The sequence below is a fragment of the Patella vulgata genome, chromosome 6 (assembly GCF_932274485.2).
Source record: "Patella vulgata chromosome 6, xgPatVulg1.2, whole genome shotgun sequence".
NCBI lineage: Eukaryota > Metazoa > Mollusca > Gastropoda > Patellidae > Patella > Patella vulgata.
The window spans coordinates 52,336,934-52,358,764 of NC_065884.2; the positions used below are offsets into that span (position 1 = coordinate 52,336,934).

A 21,831-nucleotide genomic window follows, 5' to 3' on the forward strand; every position below is an offset into this window, starting at 1 on the left:
TTACTATAATAATTATGGATGTTATTTATTTCAGGGACGGCTCTCCATATCATCAATATTGATATTGTACAAACTGCGCACCATACATAAGTGCATTCTGGGAAGACATACCGACGGCTAATGGCGGCGTAAACAATGCGAGAACTAAAAATGAAATGATATAAAAGTCTATGTTTTTCCACATTAAAAATGTATTTATAGACCTGTAGGTTCAGTTGGCAATAGGCCATAACATCTTGTACGTTTTCTTTGTTTTGTGATTAGTTTACTTGCCATATTTAGGATAGAATTGGAACTTTGTCTCTCTCTACTGTCTCTAGTCTGAGTTAGTGAATAGAGACATTCACCTATTTTTTTGATTTTTTTAAAGTAGGCTACGGTACGAGTATAAAGAAAGATTGATTTAAAAAAAGTAGGCCGTTGGACTAAAACTGCAGTAGGCCTAATGAATTTAGTTTTGATAGTCATTTAGCCTTGGAAATCGCATTTTGAGGGCCATTTTGAAACAAAAATGTTACGATTGTAACACATTAAAAACGCAGTGTCGTAAAAATAGTCCTCAGGCTATTGTTACAACAAACAATGCTTTCAGAGCCCTCCATCGGCAAAGTTAAAAACTGAATAGTCGCAAAAATAGTCCTCATAGGCTATTGTTACAACGATGCTTAACCTCCATCAGCGAAGCTAAAAACTGAATAGTCGCAAAAATAGTCCTGTGGCTATTGTTACGACCATCGATTTTTGAATCAATAGATTTTAACTTGACTAAAGGCCCGGATGCAGGAGGCCGTGCCCCCCTCAGCCCACGCCACTAATGCAAACCACTAATGCATGTGGCACTCTGATGATTACCCTTTGCTCCAATGTATGCCCCCCCCCCCTCGACAAAATCCTGGATCTGGGCCTGACTAGGGTTAGGGTTAACCCTAACCCTAAACTTTGCCGATGGCGGGCTCTGAAAGCATCATCGTAACAATAGCCGGAGGACTATTTTTACGACTCATCGTAACAATAGCCACTGCCAATTAAAAATGACAATTTGGCATAAAGAATGGTATATAAATTTATTATAAAATATCGATATAAAGCATTGACAGCATTGTCTTATATATTACTTAGTTGAAATAACGGTGTGTTTGGGTAAATCGTGCTACCCTGTTTTCATTGACATTTATAATATCATATATTTTTTAGACAGTGCAAGACAGAAGCTAATATTAAGTTTTAGATATTGCATCAGTGTTGGTTGGTGATTTTTAGAATCTAGATGGAGGTCAACCTTAAGTACTAAATAATAGATATATTTTTTTTTTTACTAGAATGAAAGATAAGTTGATTAATTTATAATGATGGATGAAGAAAGCATCCTTGATGCGGAGATCCAACAACAACTGGAACTAATTAACCTAGATGAATTAGAAGATGAAGATCCAATAAATTGTGATGAAAATTTTGATGTGGAGAATATTTCCGAGAATAACAGTGATGTTGTAAGTCAAAATTTATAAGAACAAGAATCTCTACAAGGGACTGATTTTTGTATCTAGAGCAAAGAGCAATATTAAATCAGGTTGCAAAACTATTACAAAAAATACAATAGACTATAATTTCTCAAATGTTGAGGTAGACAGACTGGAGGTGTCATTATTTGTATCAATATTAAACTTAACTAGTTATGTTTTTTCCAATGTTTATGATTGTATTATTTACAGCATTTATCAAAAGATCTGCAAGCCTACCTTGATATGGTACAACAACAGTCAAATAGATTAGAAGAAGAACTTAGAGCTTGTGATGATGTTCTTAATTATACAAATACACTGGGTAATAAGAATTCATTTAAAAAAAAAAATAGGCCATTTTGAGTAAGCCATAATTGTGAGTATGGTGAATTCAGCTAGTGAAGCCGAGTAACACCACAACACATGAGTTTGAATAATTCTGAAAGTCGCTCTTGGTCATTGCTAGAATTGGAAAAAGAATAATGAATATTTGAAGAAATGAAATGGGGTTTAACATCCTACTGTTTTGCTCCTATACTGGGCTACAGTGTGCTATGAGGGAAATTTTGCCCGGGCAGCGGCACAATCGCCTACTCTTATATCGAATTCCATCTGCCAGGGGATTTTTTACGTGCATTCCAATATACACGGGACCTCGGTTTTTGGTATCATCCGAAGGACTAGACGGCTGTCCTTGTCAGGCCCTCCGTCCTGCATCACTGACAAGGGGAAACCACGCCGGAAAATCTGGATGAACTGTCTCGGCCAATGCCGGGATCGAATACCCGACCTCCGAATATTTAAAGAAGTTTTATAAAATTGTTGCTTAGTACTAATTACAGTATTATCATTTTTATAACTGAAACTTTTCCTTATCAGATACAAATGTTGCACCTTTAAATGATGTACTGTTAGAAGAAGAGGCTAAGCTTAGAGGAATTGATCACATAGAACTTCAGAGACAGGTATTTTATAGGCATAATTCTCACAATTTAAAACTAAGCATGTAAAAAATTGTTAACCAGTGTGATCTGAAATCAATGAGAAAGCGTATCAGGTGTTATAGAAAGGATAATAATACCCTGCCCATTGCAAAACCCCTATTGGGGCTGTAGTTTGACTTTGGCTTTCAGAAATCAAAGGTACTTGGCAGTGACCACAGTAGCCTCACCGACACCGGTCAAGTTACTGGAATACAAAAATACCATTAAAGATATAGCTATATAAACTTCTCAAATAAATATAGTCACCAAATTTCCCCAAATCATTATTCAGCTGTGAATGTGAAAAAAGAACATTTAAACCTGGTGAGTTAATATAAGAATTTAGAGGCGCTGACTGGATTTGAGAGAATTTGATATTGTTCTAAAAATACAAATGATGATAAGTACTACTGACAGGGTTATATATATTTAATTTGCTAGTTAAATTTTTTATGAATTACAAGTTACAATCCAAAACAACTTTGCCTTTATATTTATGTTATAGATATTAGCTGATGTACTACTGACAGGGTTATATATATTTAATTTGCTAGTTAAATTTTTTATGAATTACAAGTTACAATCCAAAACAACTTTGCCTTTATATTTATGTTATAGATATTAGCTGATGTAGAAAAGAATGAAATAATACTTACAGAAGAAAGCGATGAAGAAGATGATAAAAGTATAGGTGGTAAGTTTGGTAACTCCCGCCCCCCACGAACAAAACACTCCGGAAAATCCACAGAAAAAATACCTTTAACGGGATATGATTATATTTAATATAGTGGTTAAGGTTGAATTAAGAATAAAGATGACTATACATAATTTTAAAATCAGTGAAATTTATTTATTTATTTACCCAGATGAGAAAGCTCTAGTTCTGTTAGATGATCATATGAGGATGAAAAAACAACTAGTAGATCAACTGAAACAAATAGAACAAGAGTATGAAGATAAAAAACTAAAATCAATAGAGGTAAAAAAAGAAAATGGAATGAAATGGGGTTTAACATCCTACTGTTCTTCTCGGACTGGGCCAATGAAGATGGGGATACGCGCCATAAAGTGAGCTATGAGGGAAATTTTGACCGAACAGTGGTGCTATGGCCAACTCTTATATCGTATTCCAACTGCCAAGGGATCTTTAACATACACGTCAATGTGTAAACGGGACTTCGATTCTTTGTCCCATCCACACAACTTTACGTTGCCCTTTTCCAGACCCCTGTTCCTTTTCCACTGACAAGGAGGAACCACGCCGGAAAATCCTGATAAACTTTCTAGGCCAACGCAGGTATTGATCACGGGACCTCCAGGTTAGCAATCCAATATCATCCCCCCTGAGCCACTGTGGCTCCCGGTAAAAAAAAAAGTATGATCTGGAACTATTGGGTGCACAAACAGTTCAATGGTTGAGTTGGTGGGGTGGTGATTGATCTAACAATTCCTAACTAGTATATGACAAGGTATATTGTTCCCTGTCTAATCTTGTTGGTTTATTACTGGTACACAGGTTTCCTCCCACTGCTAAAGACCCCTAGGCACATGTGAATTATTGAAATAAAATTGAAACATATGTTAATCCCGAAATGACCTAGTTTGTGTTAAGGGACGTAAACCCCCATCTCTGTTTCTCTCCCTCTGTATGGTTGTACGTTATCCAATATGGTGATAAAATAGATCATTTCAGGAAAAGCATAATGTCTAGTTTTATTTCATTTTGCTTATATTCAAGGGTATATTAGCAATGGGAGAAAAACGAAGAAAGTTGACCTTTGTAACCGCTGACATGACGTCATTAGCAAAATGGTCAGATCTATACCTAGTTATTTATATATTTATTGTGTTTATAGGAAAATAAAAATAGACAATTAGAGGAAGAAGCTAAAAATAAACTAAATGAAGAAAGGCGTCAAGTTATTCGAACAGATTTACAAAAACAAGAACAAGAACTGGAACAGCTTAAAATGGTAAAACTGATGTTAATTTTATTCTAGATCTATTCAGGGATGGTAATAGGTGTTATTTGAATTACTGGTAGCAGCGTCATGGGAATAGCTATGGGAAAACCCCATGAACTGAATGAAACATTGTCATAAAAATCAAAGTCTTCAAGCAACCATAGCATAGTATGTCATTGTGTAAAACTTGAAATCAAGTGATTATTTTCAACAATAATTTACAGGACTATGAGGTGGAATCATCGAGACTAGTAACTTGCTATAGGCCTTTTATTAGACCTGCTTCGTGATCGTTGATGTTTTTGTGGTTTACAATTTTTTTTACGGAATAGATTATAAAACTAATATAATCGTATGGTATTTTCTTTTTTTTGAACAGACAATACATAGTAAACTAGAAAAAGAATATGAGGAGCAACAAGAAGACATGAAAGAAAAAAGAAAAATATTTGAAGTTGGTCTTAGTTTTAGTTTCATTTGCATGTGACATTTCAAATTTTTTGTAGTTTAAAGTGATATTCCTCTTTAATTAACATAACGGTGGCTACCTTATAAGATGTGTAGATTGTCAAAAAATAGTTTCTGTATCTCAAAAGATACAAAGGATTTGTGTAACCATTTGTTAAATGACGAATATTCACACATGATTTGTGTCAAGACAAATTGCTGCTTTTAATTGACAATTGTTGTTGGTGGCAGATATTCTAAAGTTGTTACTTGGAGGCTACGCTTGTCCCATTCAGCAATTGTGTCCCATATCTTTAAAATTAAATAAAAATCATTATTATTATGTATTAACTAAACAGTATTATGTATTATTTAGGAGAAAATAGCAGAAATGACCGAAACATTAGAGAGAGAAAAAAATAGTTTAAATCAGACAGTTGCAAACCAAAAAGAAAAACAAAAAACCAAAGAAAATGCGTCAGCTACACTGATTCAAAAAACTTTTCGAGGATACAAGTAAGTAGTGAAGATTTATATTAAGTTTATAGACTTTGGGGGTAGTGGTGTGTTTATCTATACTTTTTAACATAACATAAGATCAACATCTGTGAAACAAATTTGTGTCCACCAATCAATGTTTCAATACATGAGAGGCTAATAGTTATTTTCTTTATTTAAGTTCAACAAAAATAAGGGCTGAAAGGGGGGTTTGGGTGGCCAAGTGGTCTAGAGTGCCGCGCTTCGACCTCTAGCTAGCTGGCCGGTCACTTCTGGCTTGCGTTTGTGGTTTCGATCCCTGGTGTGAGCGTATGTGGCTTGGAAATAGGGCCGCCTTCTCAAGCTCGTGGGTTTACTCACTAAGAACAACAGCAAGGGCTGAAAGGTTTTCCTTAGATAATAAAATAGATAGTTATATAAAATTAAAAAAACTGGTTATATATCATCTTGACATTGATGTTCCTGGATAGAAACAAGTTATTTTTTGGTAAATGACAGATGACAGAAAAGTATGACATTGTGAAATCAATAGAAAGAAATGGGAATGTCACATGACCATGATTTATATTAGGATTGATGGATTTTAATATTTTTTTGTATGAGTATGCTTCTTAAATTTGAGTGTGTATAAGGACTTGAAGTCTATATTTGCCTTTTAGTCCGGACTATTGTGTTCTTAATAGTATTATAATATATTGTGTGAGGCCTTACGGTTGTACCACTAGTCTCTGTTACAAGAATCTAGTTATTATGGTTCTTGTGCAGGTGAAGATTTTATTGGTGCCACACCATGTGTCTGCTCATGTTATTCTACCTTAGTTATACCATGGTTTTATTTCTACCTTAGTTATTCCATGGTTTTATGTTCTGTATCCTAATTTATCCTAAATTCTTATTTTATTTAGAGTTAAAAAACAATATGGAGATACATTGAATGCAAGGATAATAGAAGGAAAAGAGAAAAGAATGGAGGACCGAATTAAACAAATTGAAGAAGAAAAACAAAAGATACAAAATCAGGAGGAAGAATTAAAAAGGTGAATTGATTTATTAATATAAACTTATGATCTATAAGGTACAACTTGTCATTATGACATTGTCTATCAAAATTTCTAGTTCCAGTTATTTTAAAATATTAAGCATATTTCTTAGTTAGTGCTTTGAAGATCTGCATTGGGTGGCAAAAAAATAATTGTGGATTTTTGATGATTTGTATACAGTGTATATGCAATTACATGCAGTCCATTGTTTGGAGATTCAATACCAGTCATATACATAATATACCCTAGGTCTATATTGGTTTGCTTTGAATAAGTGAAGTCTAAGATTATTTTTAACATAATATTATATAAATTTATTCTAATTTTTTGTTGTTGAATGTGATATTGCCTCTAGATCTTTAATTAACGTAACGGTGGCTACCTTAGGATGTGCAGATTGTCAAAATAGTTTCTGTATCTCAAAAGCTGTAATGTTTTCTGGAAACAAATATTGTTACCTATTAGTATTACGATCATGACTGTCAACAAAATATATTATTAATATATTCTTAATATATTTTTACAGACAAGAAATGGAAAAAGAAAGATTAGAAGAAGAGAAAAAGAAAGAAGAACAAAGAAAAATAGAAGATGAAAAATTAAAAGCGGAAAAATTAAAAAAAGAACAACAGCAAAAAGAGGCAGAGCGCTTAAAAGAAGAAGAAAGGAATAGAGAGGAAGAACGTTTGAAAGAAAAGCAGAGGCAGATAGAAGCAGAGAAATTGAATGAGGAACAGCGCAAAAGAGAAGAAGAATTGAAAGAAGAGCAAAGAAAAAAGGAGGAAGAGAGATTAAAAGAAGAACAACAGAAATTGGAAGAAGAGAGGCAGAAAGAAGAACAACGCAAAAGGGAAGAAGATAAATTGAAAGAAGAAGAGAGGTTAAAAGAGGAACAGCAAAAACTTGAAGAAGAAAAAAGAAAAGCAGAACAACAAAAAGTAATAGATGAAAAATTGGAAAAAGAAAACCAAAAACGAGAAGAAAAGAGAAAAATGGAAGAAGAAAGATTGAAAGAAGAAAAGAAGAAAATAGAGGAAGAGAAACTGAAGCAGTTAAAGGGAGAGAATAATACTTCTGCTAATAGTATGACAGATGAATTAGAGAAAAGACGACTAGCCTGGATTAAAGACTGTCTACCTTGGAGGTATGTATTACTGTTTCATTGTGCACATCTAGGGGATTAGGTGGACGATGGCTTTAACATATAGACTTTAACACAAAAGCTTTAATTTAGATCATAAGGTTTGAATTTGAGTCAACTGCAAGGGTTTCGATTACACATGTGTGACAGTGAGAAGGGTTGGGTTCCCCAGTTTAATCCCACTGCTAAGGGCCGATACATGCCAGCAAATTATTGAAATAAAATTGTATCATATTTTAGTCCCAAAATAACCTAGATTGTGTAAAGTAGTTGTTAAACCCCATTACTATCTTTTTCTGTGCACATATATTCAAATACAAGTCCTTATCTGTTACCTGATAAATTTCAGTATTTATTAAATTTGATTTATATTTTTGGTTCTGATTTATTTTTTTGTTGTTTTTTTTAAAGCAAAATTAGCAATGAACCATGGAAGTTGAAAGTTGCAGCTTTAAAGAAACCTCCAAGGCGATCTGCCACAGCCAGAAAATTACCTCCCTTAGATGAGAAACTTATCTTATCTTCTGCAGAGTCAAAGTCATTAAAACAAGTAAGTTTATATCATATTGCTATTGTTTTAAAAATTTTCCCCACTGGACTTTGTGTTTTGAATGCCAATTAGGACCACTTGTGTTAACTTCTGCTGCTATTTGTTTGCTATCTAAGTTATTCTTATTAATCTTATGCAAAGGACATTCACTAGTTCACTAATCGACATGCATCGTGTCATTTTGTTGGGATGGTTGGAATTAAAAATTGTCACCTGTACAACAAAGCTGCTGTTTTATAGGAGGCAACTCGCTAACTCAATATCATCCACAGTCTTCGATATTGCAAACACGACTTTTGGTCAGTTTAAATCAACACTGATGTTGTTATCTTAGCATAAAAAGATGGGCTTCTGATATCCAATATTTCAGAGAAAATGAACATTTTTAAACTGGGACACGAATGGCATCTCAAAATGCTTTCATGCACCATTTGTAATGAAGCAACTCGATGAACGAGGCTAAACATATCCCACAGGTGAATACTACCAATGTAGACTGGAATAACCAGATAACAAAGACTGCCATTTAATTAAGACTCTTCACATATTTTGCTGAACATAACTGATTAGAAATTACAGGAAAAATTGAGACGATTGAATGTTTTACTGTGGGGACGCGTGTGTTTTGCAATTAGAATTGTCTCAACAATGTAAAATAATTATCTTTTTGGTATAAAACTGTGCTTTAGTACATTCTAACTTCTTATCTAAATGATATTTAATTTCTCATTTTTTAGGTGACAACACTGGAGTTATTAAACTTGCCAGGTTTTAGTTTAAGTACATTAGGTGAATGTTGGGGATTACAGTATTTAACATTAACTAAATGTAATCTAGTAGCTATAGATGGTTTATCACAATGTAAACAATTACAATATTTAAATCTGCAGGTAAGTATTTTGTTACTACTTAATAAAACATGTACCAGGTGTAAGGTTTTAATATAAATTATGTACCAGGTGGGAGGTTTTAATATAAATTATGTACCAGGTGTAACATTTTAATATAAAAAACATATATTTTTATTATGAAATGTTTAACAGGTAGTCTGTAGATACTTTAGGAATGTAAAGGTAGTTTTCTGAAAAGGCACAAAAAAAAAAATATATGCATATAGAATGTGTTGGTTGTATAAAGACTTCAGAATTAGTATTTTTACTAGGGGATGGCCTGCTGCTGCACGGCTCGAAATATTTGCATATATATGCATATAGAATGTGTTGGTTGTATAAAGACTTCAGAATTAGTATTTTTACTAGGGGATGACCTGCTGCTGCACGGCTCGAAAGTAGTATAACTCTGAAACTGGAAGGGGTAGTCCAACGCCGCCAGGTCTATGTTACTCCCCGAGACGAGCTACCCCTATACACCAAATTTCAGCCTCGGGGACAGCCCTAGTGTACCTGCCAGCCCTGAACAGACAAATATTAGTATAGATTAGAATTCTAAACTTGATGCATTTAGATTGTGGTGTTAAATCCATATGAACTACCAGTAATGTAAACTTCAAATGGAAATAACTGTCCATAAGTGAGAATAGATCAATTTAAATAATAATTGGACTGATATTGTTTTATCAAGTAATTACAATTGAGTATAGACATACTATTTGACTTTTTGTTTTGGGCATCTTTCCACATCATTCTTTTACAGTATTTTTATTTTCCGTGGCCAGATGTACAATGGTGGTTATTTTATAGTTAATTGTTTATATTTTCAGGATAATGTGATAGAATACGTGGATGTAAAAGATTTAGGAAAACTACAAGTTGTTAATTTATCTCATAATAAAATTAGTGCTATACATGGATTAGATGGTTGTATAAATATACGATACCTGGATCTGGCACATAATAAAATCACAAGATTGGGTAAATTGTTTTACTGCTCTTGTAGGAATATTGAACTATACTATTACCTGTGATATTTATTATAGATAATAATTCAGTAAATTTATGTGCAGGGCCAACATAGAAAGTGTGCCAAGTTCTTTCCTTTGGTCATATTGGTACCATATTCTGATGGTAAAATTTTCCATAGCAGTTGAAATTCACTGTTCCTATTTAAACATAGTAATTGTAACATGTGTAAAATGTCTGATCATGAAAATTTTGAAAAGTGTGCCCTGTTAATTACACAGTAACCATTAATATTCCAATCTCAACATGAACATATTTAGCTTGACACTATAATTGTTACAAAATCCTGAAGCAATTGTTATAAGCAGTATTTGCTCATTAAGCTTTGCTTTACTTAATATTGTTAAGTACTAGGTAGTGAAGATTATATCTGTGTACCTATGTTATAACAATCACTTCCAAATTTCAGTTCCTAATTTCTCTGCTACTGCAACTAGCATTAAACTGAACCAAAGATTCCTCAAAAGCTTAATCAGATGTCATTTTGGCTGATATGCAACGTACATTGGTTTAATAGAGGAATGAATTAAAAACACCAATGAACATTTTGACTATTTCGGTTAGTCTGCAAGAGAACTTAATAGACCAATGAAAACAGTCGCCCATAATTGTTATTGATGTGTCCAACGGTTAATAGTAGATAGTGCTTGTAATTGTTGGTTTTTACTTACCTCAGCTGATCATAGTCCAATTCATATTACCATTAATCTGAAATTTTGATGGATTACACTGTAAAATTATGTTATTTATTTTTCATGTATTTTAGGGGGATTATCATCATTAAGAAGATTACATACGTTACTATGTAATAATAATCAACTAATAGATACCAGTGGATTATCTGATGTGGTTATGTTACAGATATTAGATGTCTCCAATAATCATTTACAGTCATTGACAGATGTATATAACTCTTGTCTTCTACAAAAACTAGTAGTTTCTAATAATAACTTACAACAAGTAAGTCACATATTCTTCATCATCATCATCATAATAACCTGCAACATGTAAGTCACATAGGCCTATTCATCATCATCATCATAATAATAACTTACAACAAGTAAGTCACATATTCATCATCATCATCATCATAATAACTTACAACATGTAAGTCACATAAGCCTATTCATCATCATCATAATAATAACTTACAACAAGTAAGCCACATCATCATCATCATCATCATCATCATCATCATCATCAACAACATCATTTACAACAAGTAAGTCACATCATCATCATCATCATCACTTAAAACAAGTAAGTCACATATTCAGCAGCAGCATATCATCATCATCGTTGTCATCATCATCATCATCAACAAGTGAGTCACATATTCATCATAATAACAACTTACAAGAAGCATGTCACATATTCATCATCATCATCATCATCATATTAATGTAAACTTGTAGATTGTGCTAAATCCATTCGAAAGTATACTCAAAGCTTGATAGCAAAATAGTTATATACACAGTGAGTAGAAAATCTACTTCTGGTACCATTCCCAACTGTGATCTGAAGGTAGTCAAGGCTTCACATTCTTAGATCATTAGAAGTAAACATTTCACAATTTAGGAGCAACTATACTACTGAAACTTCTGTCATAGTTTTCTTTGTGGAGTGCAAGAAGTGTTCTGGTTAGGAGATCACAAAGATCGATTTGGTTGATATGGTGTTACTAGTCACAACATGGCTCTCATTTGAGCCAGTCAGTGTTTAGCTGAAAGATACACCTGTCCTGTCATTTAATTTCTATGCCATCTACTTCAAATATTTAGGAAATGAGTTAAGGCCCTTGTTTTCACTTGGTAGAATCTTGTGAATGCTGTAACAACGAAAGTCATTATCTGATCTTCCTTAGATTTATGTTATTTCTTTTGATTATTGTAATGAATGATAATTATAACAGATTCACTTTGTGACAGCTTTTTTGGACTGGTCATATGACTTAGCTGCTGTGGACATATGTGTTGTGTTGCCTGGCAGCCTATCTTATTTTAATGTTGTGTTATTGCAGGTACCGGATCTAAGTAATAATGTGTTATTAGATGAATTAGATTTATGTAATAACAGTATATCATCATTATCATCTTTATCTACGTACTGGTTACCTTTATTACATACACTTAAACTAGATCAAAACAGGTAAAATATCTCTTTATCAATTAATAGGAAATTAAATGCTTAGTCTTAATTCTTTTTACATAAAACATTCTTAGGCTACTGCCATTGGCTTACATACAGATTCGTAGTGCATGTAAAAGATCCCGTTAGCATTTAAAGAAGAGTAGAACGAACACCCTCACCAGGAACTGGTCGCTAAATGCTACTCATCTTGTTGTTGTTCTTTTTGGGGTGGCGCACTTCGAAAAAGCCTAAGGCTCCGTCAATTCAAGTACAATCGACATAAAAATTGGCAGGCGTCTTCTTTAAACAATTCTGCATCAATTTGGTGAATTAGATTTTTGAATTTTATCCAACATCATGGACCAGAGTCAGTTCCTGCCATTATTACCTGTGTACGGTACCAATTTAAATATACCGTCAGGTTTTTATCCAAAGGTTGTTTTCACGTATCGGATGTGACACCAATTGGACTGTGATCGTTACTGGTGAACGGAAATGAGTTGTTAAATTTGCGCTGTCACAGTATGTAAGTCTCTGTTTGACTGAAATAGTAGTTAAATCTATGTAAAATCCTGCAAGAAGAAATCAGGTTTGAATATCCCCAAATCTCCTGTTTATTGAGCAAGCACTCACTGAGCTACCGTAAAACCAGTATAATATCCAGATAAAGCATGAAGTTTAATAACTACATATCAATTTTTCGTATATAGAATTTACCAATTTTATTTTTATATTTTTTTTTTTTTTAGCATTTCAGAACTTCCAAATTTAGCCAATTTATTTTTACTTCAAACAGCCTTATTGAGCCAAAATGAAATTGTTGGTTAGTCATTTCTCTTTACTTTAATATATAATTCGGCATTAATACGCGTATATGCTAATTAAATGTAAACTTTTAGAAATTCTATAATGCAATATCAGTAAATTATGAAACCTTTTACCAATCAAACACAGAAACTGACAAGTTGTATATTCTTTGATTAAGGAGCAAGACTACCGTAAACATTTCTAAGGGGATGTCACACAGAATTACCCTTCGTGTTATGTGTTTATTATTTTAAATCTTAATGTTTATTAAAAACAATTCTGAAATAATTGTTTAAGTGGCATTTAGTAACTGGATGAGAATAACACATGACACAATTATATGGAATACAAGTTACTTGAAGAGTTTATTTCATCGATGTTTGAACGAGGGTTCTCCCGTTTTTATCAGGTAACGACTTTATCAAGCTTGATAAAGACGGGGAACCCTCGTTTAAACGTCGCTGAAATAAACCCTTCAAGGAACTTGTATTCCATATAATTGTGTCATGTGTTAATTCTGAAATTATCTCTGTACAATCTTTTAATTAGTGTCCACATTTGCTAAGTTAATTTGTAATCTCAATTTTGACTTTTGACAATAAATAGTATATATTTTCAGCTATTTTAATATATGTAAAAGATCATTTGAAGTAGTGAGATGCTAGTTTTATTTTACAGATGTGGGAAACGTAACAAGTAGTTTATCAAACTGTCAACAGTTAAAAACAATTTCTGTAGAAGGAAACCCAGCATTTGATGATCCTGATAACAGGTTAGATTCACTTTGTTTATCTATTGGTTGTTCTGTTACCATTTTAGGGCTGTATGGACAACTAATTTTGAATTTCTTGATTAACGACTAGCACTTTATGAATTATTGTACATATTGACCCTTTAGCCCTACGACTGCTCGAAACTGCACCAAACTAGCACTCCTTAGATGGCCCAACTCCGTTTGGATCATGTTTATAACTGTGTCTATAGTATTTATCGACGTAGTTTTGTATGCACTACTTTTGTACGGTTTCAGTTTGTCCAGGAATATATTGGTATAAAATGTTTCACTTTGCTCAAAAATGTACAAAGTGCTAAAAAAGGATAATATTTTTATGTTACATATTTATTTTAAATCTGTTCTAAACTTGATAGTACCACAAATTTAATGATTATTATTTCAATAAGCTATAGATGGCCAATAAATCAAATTTCTCAATAAATCATTATGAAGAATCCATTCAACTATTTTCTTTTATTTATGCTGTTTTCTTCCAGAACAAAATTGACAAAATGTTTTTCTCGACTGTCAAAAATTGATAAACAGGATGTACAACCTAGCAACCACAGTAAATATAAATGTAATACTGGTATAGAAGAGATGTGTTGTTATCAATCAAATACATACCATAATATGGTCGATACTTTATTAAAGGAATTATTGTAAGTATACATATTGTATAATGATATGGTATTATCGTTGGTCAGTCATGTCATTGAGAGAAAATAGGGGGATCACGTGGCTAAGTGGGTAAGACGCTGGCTCGTTAGCCTGGAGGTCGGGTGTTCGATCCCTGCATTGGCCGAGAAAGTTCATCCAGATTTTCCGACGAGGTTTCACCTTGTCAGTGATGCAGGATGGAAGGCCTGACAAGGACAGCTGTCTAGTCATTTGGATGGGATGAAAAACGGAGGTCCTGTGTACATATTGCCGTGCACGTAAAAGATCCCTTGGCAGTTGGAATTCGATATAAGAGTAGGCCGTAGTGCCGTTGCCCGGGCAAAATTTCCCTCATAGCACACTGTATGACGTATGCCCATCTTCATTAGCCCAGTTTAGGAGCAAAACAGTACGACGTTAAACCCCATTTCATTTCATTTGAGAGAAAATCATATGTACACTCTTCGAAACACGAATGTGATTTTTGTTGGTTTGGTATTTTGTGTAAAATACAAATGGTGCATCATTACTTTAAGGTTTTTCATTTTCCAAAGTACATCAATCTCGCCTAGATAATTATGATTCTCAGGAAAAGATGCTCAGATGTTGGAGATATAAGATTCTCTCTCATTCAGTGTTTTATAACCTTCGTCTGCAAGGAAAAGTGTTTCATTGTGGAGGTGGATTGGAAAATTTATTTCTGATTTAAAACTTGCTGTTTATGTAAAAGTCCTAAGTGAGGTAGAATTCAAGGATGAGTAGATCTATATGATTTACAAGGAGCCTTGTTAGTTAGGCCATATAAAAAATATTCTGGTTCTCAGAAAATCCTGCATCACTTAACCGCATGATCTGTTTTTACTGCACGTAAATATTATATCCCAGTTACAGGTAATAACTATGAAAATATTTGAATAAAACCAGAAGTGTGTTGTAGGCTCATTTATCAAGTACACATTATTACACAACCCAGATAAAATAATACTGGATAATCATACATGCCTATAAACAAAATGATGAGATAAATGTGATGTGTATGAGAAGTCATTTTGCCAAGTAGTAATCCTTTGACAAAATAAAAACACAAAAGTTACCCTCCCCCCCTCCCCCTCCTGCATCAGATTTTTGGTAAGGATTGTTTGAGAATCAGAATTATTTTTTTTGTATGGCCTTAATATGAAAATGTCTGATTTTTCCCGGTATATTAACTCATTTGTATTTCTTTTGCAGAAAACTGCAGTCAAAGACACCAGTAAATCAAGCCAAACTATGTAGTTGTTATTTCACCTTTTGTGATAAAGCTATGCAGACAGCAGTTGAATTTAGATATGCTCATGAATATGGTGACACTACCATTCCGTCAAATGAACCAAATATAAAATCTAGTCAGTCAAAATCAAATCAAGTTAGTCCTGCATCCCGTCAGTCTGTATTTTCAACACCCAAAGATATGTTTGAGAAAGCATTAAAAAAGGGCAGTGACCCTGTTCCGTCCAATAACCCTAAAAATTTATTTGAAAAAGCATTGAATAATTCGCCGAAAGACATGTGCGAAACAGCATTTAAAAAGAGCGGTGACCCTGTTCTGTCAAATAATCCAAAAGACATGTTCGAAAAAGCATTAAGAAAGAGCAGTGAACCTGTTTCATCAAATGATCCAAAAAATTTGTTTGAAAAAGCATTGAATAAGTCTTCCGAGATTAATAGTTCTGTTGATATAGAAGAAATCTGGGTGGCAGCCATTATAATCCAATCAGCATGGAGAGGTTATAGGACCAGACAGAAATTAAAGTATCCACAAGAATGGCACCAGGCAGCAACAATGATACAGGTTTGTTTTCTATAAAATTAATATTTTGTCAGTTTCCTAAATCCTAAATTGTTAAATTTTATAGCTTTGTGTTCACACCAAACTTTGTGTTCACTTTGATCCTGGTGGGTGCCAATTTTCCAACATGGTTTCCCCTTGTCACTGGAACAGGACTGAGGTTCTGGCAAGAATAATTGTTGAGTTGTTATGATGGGGTGAAAAACCAAGTTCCCATGTAAATTTGGCATACACGTAAAAGAAGCCTTAGTTGTTGGAATTTGATGAAGTGTAGGTGGATATTTCCGTCATAGCACATTGTATGGGGTATGCCCGTCTTCCTTTCCGGGTTGGTCCATTAATGTATTATGTTCAATTTCATTTCTAACCCAGATAAAGAATAGGTCCAAACAATCACCTATGTAGGAAATCAGTGCTTATTTCAACACTTCTATGTTATTGAATGTCAGACATTGTAAACATGTTTTAAACATTCAAGCTATAGTTTTGAAATCTTTTCTTAGAACTAGAACAAATCATCCATTATTTCAAGCATGTTTTAAAATTGCTGTTAATATTTGTAATCTTAGTTTTAATATACATGTTTTAAAGGCTGCGTGGCGAGGATATTATTTACGGAGAAGATTACAAATGGCGTTAAATTATGCTCAGTTTGAGGAAGCTATGGACATGGATTTACCTGATATTGATGCTAATGAATATAATTTTGATGAGGTTAGTACAGGTATTATTTTTTGTGTTACTATTTTTGAAAATAATAATTGGTAAATGTGTGTGTAAGACTCACCTTTGTTCAGTTTTTAAGGTGTTGTTGGCTGGACAAAAAGTCCGGTCATAACACTAATTAATTTTAACATGCTAGTTAGACACAGATTGAAAATAAATACCTTATAAATAATTACTCTGTCAAACATATCATAAATTGAAAATCACGTTAATGTACAATTTTACATAAAACAAACAATCAAATGTGTAATTTGTTTTTCTTTGCAGAAACATTTTGACATGGACTGGAGACCAGCAGACACACCTCAACTCCCACAAAGGTAATATATAAAACTTGTTAATGTTTTAGACACGGAATGCAAATGTTCAGGGGGACTGTACCATACATAACAACTAGCACATTCATTGTAACTCAAAATATTTCTAGACTCTATTTTTAAATGTCGTTAAATGTGAACTATTGAAAATAAAACACAAATTAAATATTTTGTGAAAGTTTTTTTTTTATATTTTGATATTATAAATCGATCCATGCAACTTTGAGTATTTTTTTCTAGGCATCCAGTATTAGGAAAACCACCATTAGCGAAGAAGAATATTACAGGTGTACCAGTATTAGATATTAATAAATCACCACCACAAATAAAACATGCCTGGAGAAATTTAGACTCACCTTTATCTGAGATAAGAGGTCCACATCCCCGACCACCATCATCCCTTAACTCTACTATTATATCTCATCGATCTAAGAAAAGTGAACAGCTTTCGGAGGAATGGTTAGTCATTTTAAAAATTTAGCTTAGTAGATATTTTTAGGAAATCGTAACCTAAACAGTTGTTAGTTTTAATCTAGTTATATGACATAATTCTTCCTTATAAGACATATGACACTATATTTTTACAGGGGGTTGAGAGGCCGAACGGACTGACTTGTACGTTTTAGATCATAAGGTCTGTCATTGAGTCAGCTGGCGTGTTTTCTATTCCCAGCTTGTATGTGACAAGAAGTAGGGTTGCCTGTCCAACCTCACGAGTTTTCTCCGGGTCCTCCGGTATCCTCCCACTTCTAAATATCCCTATGGGCGAGCAATTTATTGAAATAAAATTGAACCATATTATAGTCCCGAAAAGACATAGTTTGTGTCGAGTGGATGTTAAAACCTGTTTCTCTCCCTATGTCTTTACAGTCATATGTTGATATATGTTGACATACACCTGAAGCCTTGACTGTCTTAGCTGAAGGGAGTAACGGTTTAACGTCCTACTTTTTTGCACTGACTGGGCTAATGAAGACGGGCATACGCCATACAGTGTGCTATGAGGGAAATTTTGCCCAGACAGAGGTGTTACATCTTACTCTTATATCCAACTATCAAGGGTTCTTTTACGTGCATGCCAATGTGTACACAGGACTTTGGTTTTTCATCCCATCCGAACGATTACAAATACTTATTTGAACATAATATAAACTAATAAATATTTTTTATTATTAGGGGCTTTAAAGATTCACGTACAGCAGACTTAATGATACAGAGAGCTAAAAAGATGAAATATAATGCACAAAGAAAGAAAAAACTGGGAAAATTAGGTTTGTGTTAAAAAGCTACTTATAGTACGACTACATTCTATATACTTATGGTCTGCTCATGATCAACCAAACCTTCACGGATATCAGCGGTGATTTGTCCAACATCAATTAGTAGATCTCCTATCAACAATTATAATGAATAAGTGAAACTCAAGTTAAAATTAAAGTGTAATTAGAAAGGAAACATAATTCTTAACGATACATTATGTAAGATTTAAATAAAGAGCTGGCCATTCTTGCTATAATAGTTTAAAATTAGATAATGAAAAATGAATATATTGGGAAGATGTGGCATTGATTGTTGTTTATTATCATAGCTATGGTACTGAACAAACGACATTAAGTGTTGATTATCCATTTTATCATTAAATTTTGTAGGTGTTCTAATACATTTAAATCTCTACCATCCGATGGTCCAGAGATTTCATAATGGACTTCTAATGTTTTAGTAGTAGTTTATATAACATTTAAAGCCAAAATAAAGACCTGCAATAGGCAGATTTAAACCCTAAATTGTTTTTTTATTTCAGATCCTAAACAGCGCCTTGCTTTATTCCGTAAACTAGAAGAAACAGCTCCATTAAACCCTGTAACTCCACCTGTACGGAAAATATTACCCAGAAAAGAATATTTCCAAGGTAAATATGTGTTTTGATCAGGAACTAAGAAATATCAAGTTAGAACTCTTGTGATGCACAGGTTGGTTCCCAATCATTGAAATTGTAGACATATCATTAAAGTATAATACAAATTGATGACGTTTTACACATACCAAAATACAAAGCTATATATTATTATGTGACATATTGTTTCAGCTAGGTGAGCTCTGTGTATAAGACATTGGCACGTTAACCTGAAAATCTTGTGTTCAATCCTGGTGTTGGTCGGGCAAAATTTCCCTCATAGCACACTGTATGGCTTATGTCCGTCTCCATTAGCTAGTCGGTTCAGAACAGTAGGACGTTAAACCCTATTTTATTTTTTTGTTTCAGCTAGAGAAGAAGAGATATTACGTCAGGATAGAGACAAGAGAATAGATATTAGTAATCGTGCCAATAGAACATACGAATGGTTACATACACAAGTTGGTGATCATGATTTATCATCACCTACACCTAGGCATGGGTAAATCACATACTACATTTATATACATTTTATGTTGTATGCTGTCTCTTGTAGGCATTAATATTTAATAAATCTTATCTTATCTTCCTTGATTGAGATCATCTTAAAAATAAACCAGTCTGGGTGAATATAAGATGGAAAAAACATGCAGGAAGAAAAAGCATTCAGTGCAAATGCTGCATTTGACCATTTTTGTGCAGCTATGAAATCAATAGTTTATACCTGTTAAAATAAACTAAAGTAATATTGTAAAATTGGTGGACCTTAATATTTATTTAAATTTGTGTACCTTTCTTCTCAGGCTTTTTTCCTTCAGATTTTCATACCTAGATATCAATAACTTTTTGTATTATTTTATTATTTATAGGGTACAGTCTACAGGACATTATGGATCTACATCAAGTCTTACATATCATGATAACCATACAAAATCTGAGAGTCATAGAGTAAGTTTAAAACATATATAATTTCAGATTATTGGTTGAGATTGTAGGAATTTTTTTGCATCTGATTTAGAATTTTTATTTGATAGATACCAATATCGGACATTATTTTAGGTTTTATTGTTCGTCCATGCATCATTACCTTCTACTTTTTTATTTACATAATCCATAGGGTGTCGAAGTGGCTCAGTGAGTAATATGCTGGCTTGCTAGCCCGTTGGTCTCAGGTTCGCTCTCAGTGTTGGCCAATAGAATTACTCCCGATTTCCTGGCGTGGTTCACCTTGACGGTGAGCACGTAAAAGATCCCTTGACAGTTGGAATCCTATATTAGAGTAGAATGTAGTGCCACTGTCTGGGCAAAATTTCCCTCATAGCACACTGCATGGAGTGTGCCTGTCTTCATTAGTCGGTGCAGAACAGTAGGATGTTTAACATATCATTTCATTTCATTACAGAGTCCATGCTTTGATATGAAAAGTTTACGTCAAAGAAGACATTCCGCTAGTGAAGATCATAGCTACTGGGGTAAATATTATATTTACGGTGGTCAAAGAACCATAAATAGTGTTTTTATGTGATATGTTAAAACAAAACAAAATAATTAAGAAAAATAAGAAGTGGTTAAAAAGATGAAAATAAAGAATTCATTAATATATAATTTCCTGTTAAAATTTCTGTGATCTGTATATCTACACTACATTGTAGGGTTGTTTAATGATTTGGTAGGATACTATACCAGAAATCAGAACATAATATGAACTTGGCCATGTTTGATAAAAATTAGGCAACGGTCAAAATTTAATAGTCCTGACTATATAGTACACAGTAACTTTTTGATCATGAATTTTATGTTAATAATGTTTATATTTTGTAGGAAAACCTACAGTTTTGCCTCCCATTAAAACAACATCAGCTCCATCCAAACCTAAAGAAAAAATGTCATGGCGGAATCCAGTAGTTGAGAAAAGTGTAGGTTGGGGAGGAGGAAAAAAACGATCAGCAAGAAAATAAAGTGACCAGAGTAGCTATAGGAAAATAATATTTATTGATGCAATATAATTTATACAAACTATATATATTTATGTACACTGTAAGAGTATATATATATATGTTGATTGAATATAAATCACATATTGAGTATATTAAATATAATATATTTAAAGGTGTTTCTTCTTTTTATGTGTGCGGAAACAATGGGAATGCTCGATTGTCAGTCAGGGACGTTCTGAATTGACATAATTGCAATCGCGGAATTCATTTTCCATAATATATGTATTAGAAATTCAAAAACATATCCTACCACACAATGTGGAAGTAATCAATCGTCTTGAAATTTTTTTATATGAATTCCTTATACCCTAAGGATGATGCCTGTTGTTTTTGGTGCATGCCCGACCCCCAGTGGCAGAGCCACGCCCATTTCTTGTATTTATTTGTTTGTCATCTACAGACCCCATTTCTTAACGTATCACCTTGAAACATTGCATACATATTCCTTCTATCCCAAGAAACATCCCTATTGTTTGTGGTGAATGTTTTGTTAAATTTTGTCTGTAAAGTTGGCAAGACAAACCCAATGCCTAGCCTTCTTTGCCTCTTGTGGGATCACGTGGCTCGCTACCCTGGAGGTCGGGTGTTCGATCCCTGCATTGGCCAAGAAAGTTCATCCAGATATTCCGGCGTGGTTTGCCCTTGTCAGTGAT

General features: G+C 33.5%; 1 protein-coding gene across 3 annotated transcripts; it reads left to right on the forward strand.

Moving 5' to 3' along the window:
• Positions 1–87: 87 nt before the first annotated feature.
• On the forward strand, positions 88–21,266 carry LOC126823830 (leucine-rich repeat and IQ domain-containing protein 1). 3 transcript variants are annotated; one of them, XM_050552850.2, is made up of 29 exons: positions 88–238; positions 1,320–1,490; positions 1,713–1,824; positions 2,382–2,467; positions 3,104–3,179; positions 3,352–3,464; positions 4,342–4,458; positions 4,829–4,903; positions 5,273–5,412; positions 6,300–6,431; positions 6,961–7,578; positions 7,987–8,125; positions 8,863–9,015; positions 9,846–9,996; positions 10,811–11,004; positions 12,065–12,192; positions 12,924–12,997; positions 13,660–13,753; positions 14,254–14,418; positions 15,647–16,247; positions 16,836–16,958; positions 17,238–17,290; positions 17,528–17,746; positions 18,464–18,558; positions 19,089–19,196; positions 19,551–19,683; positions 20,051–20,129; positions 20,584–20,653; positions 21,003–21,265. In XM_050552850.2, the coding sequence occupies exons 2-29, from the start codon at positions 1,347–1,349 to the stop codon at positions 21,137–21,139; spliced, it is 4,329 nt and encodes a 1,442-aa protein (XP_050408807.1). In that variant the 5' UTR covers positions 88–238; positions 1,320–1,346; the 3' UTR covers positions 21,140–21,265. The 3 variants fall into 3 exon arrangements, with proteins under 3 accessions (XP_050408807.1, XP_050408808.1, XP_050408809.1); XM_050552851.2 differs by having other exon boundaries at positions 94–205; positions 21,003–21,266; XM_050552852.2 differs by lacking the exon at positions 88–238 and adding an exon at positions 344–379 and having other exon boundaries at positions 21,003–21,266.
• The last annotated feature ends 565 nt before the right edge of the window (positions 21,267–21,831 follow it).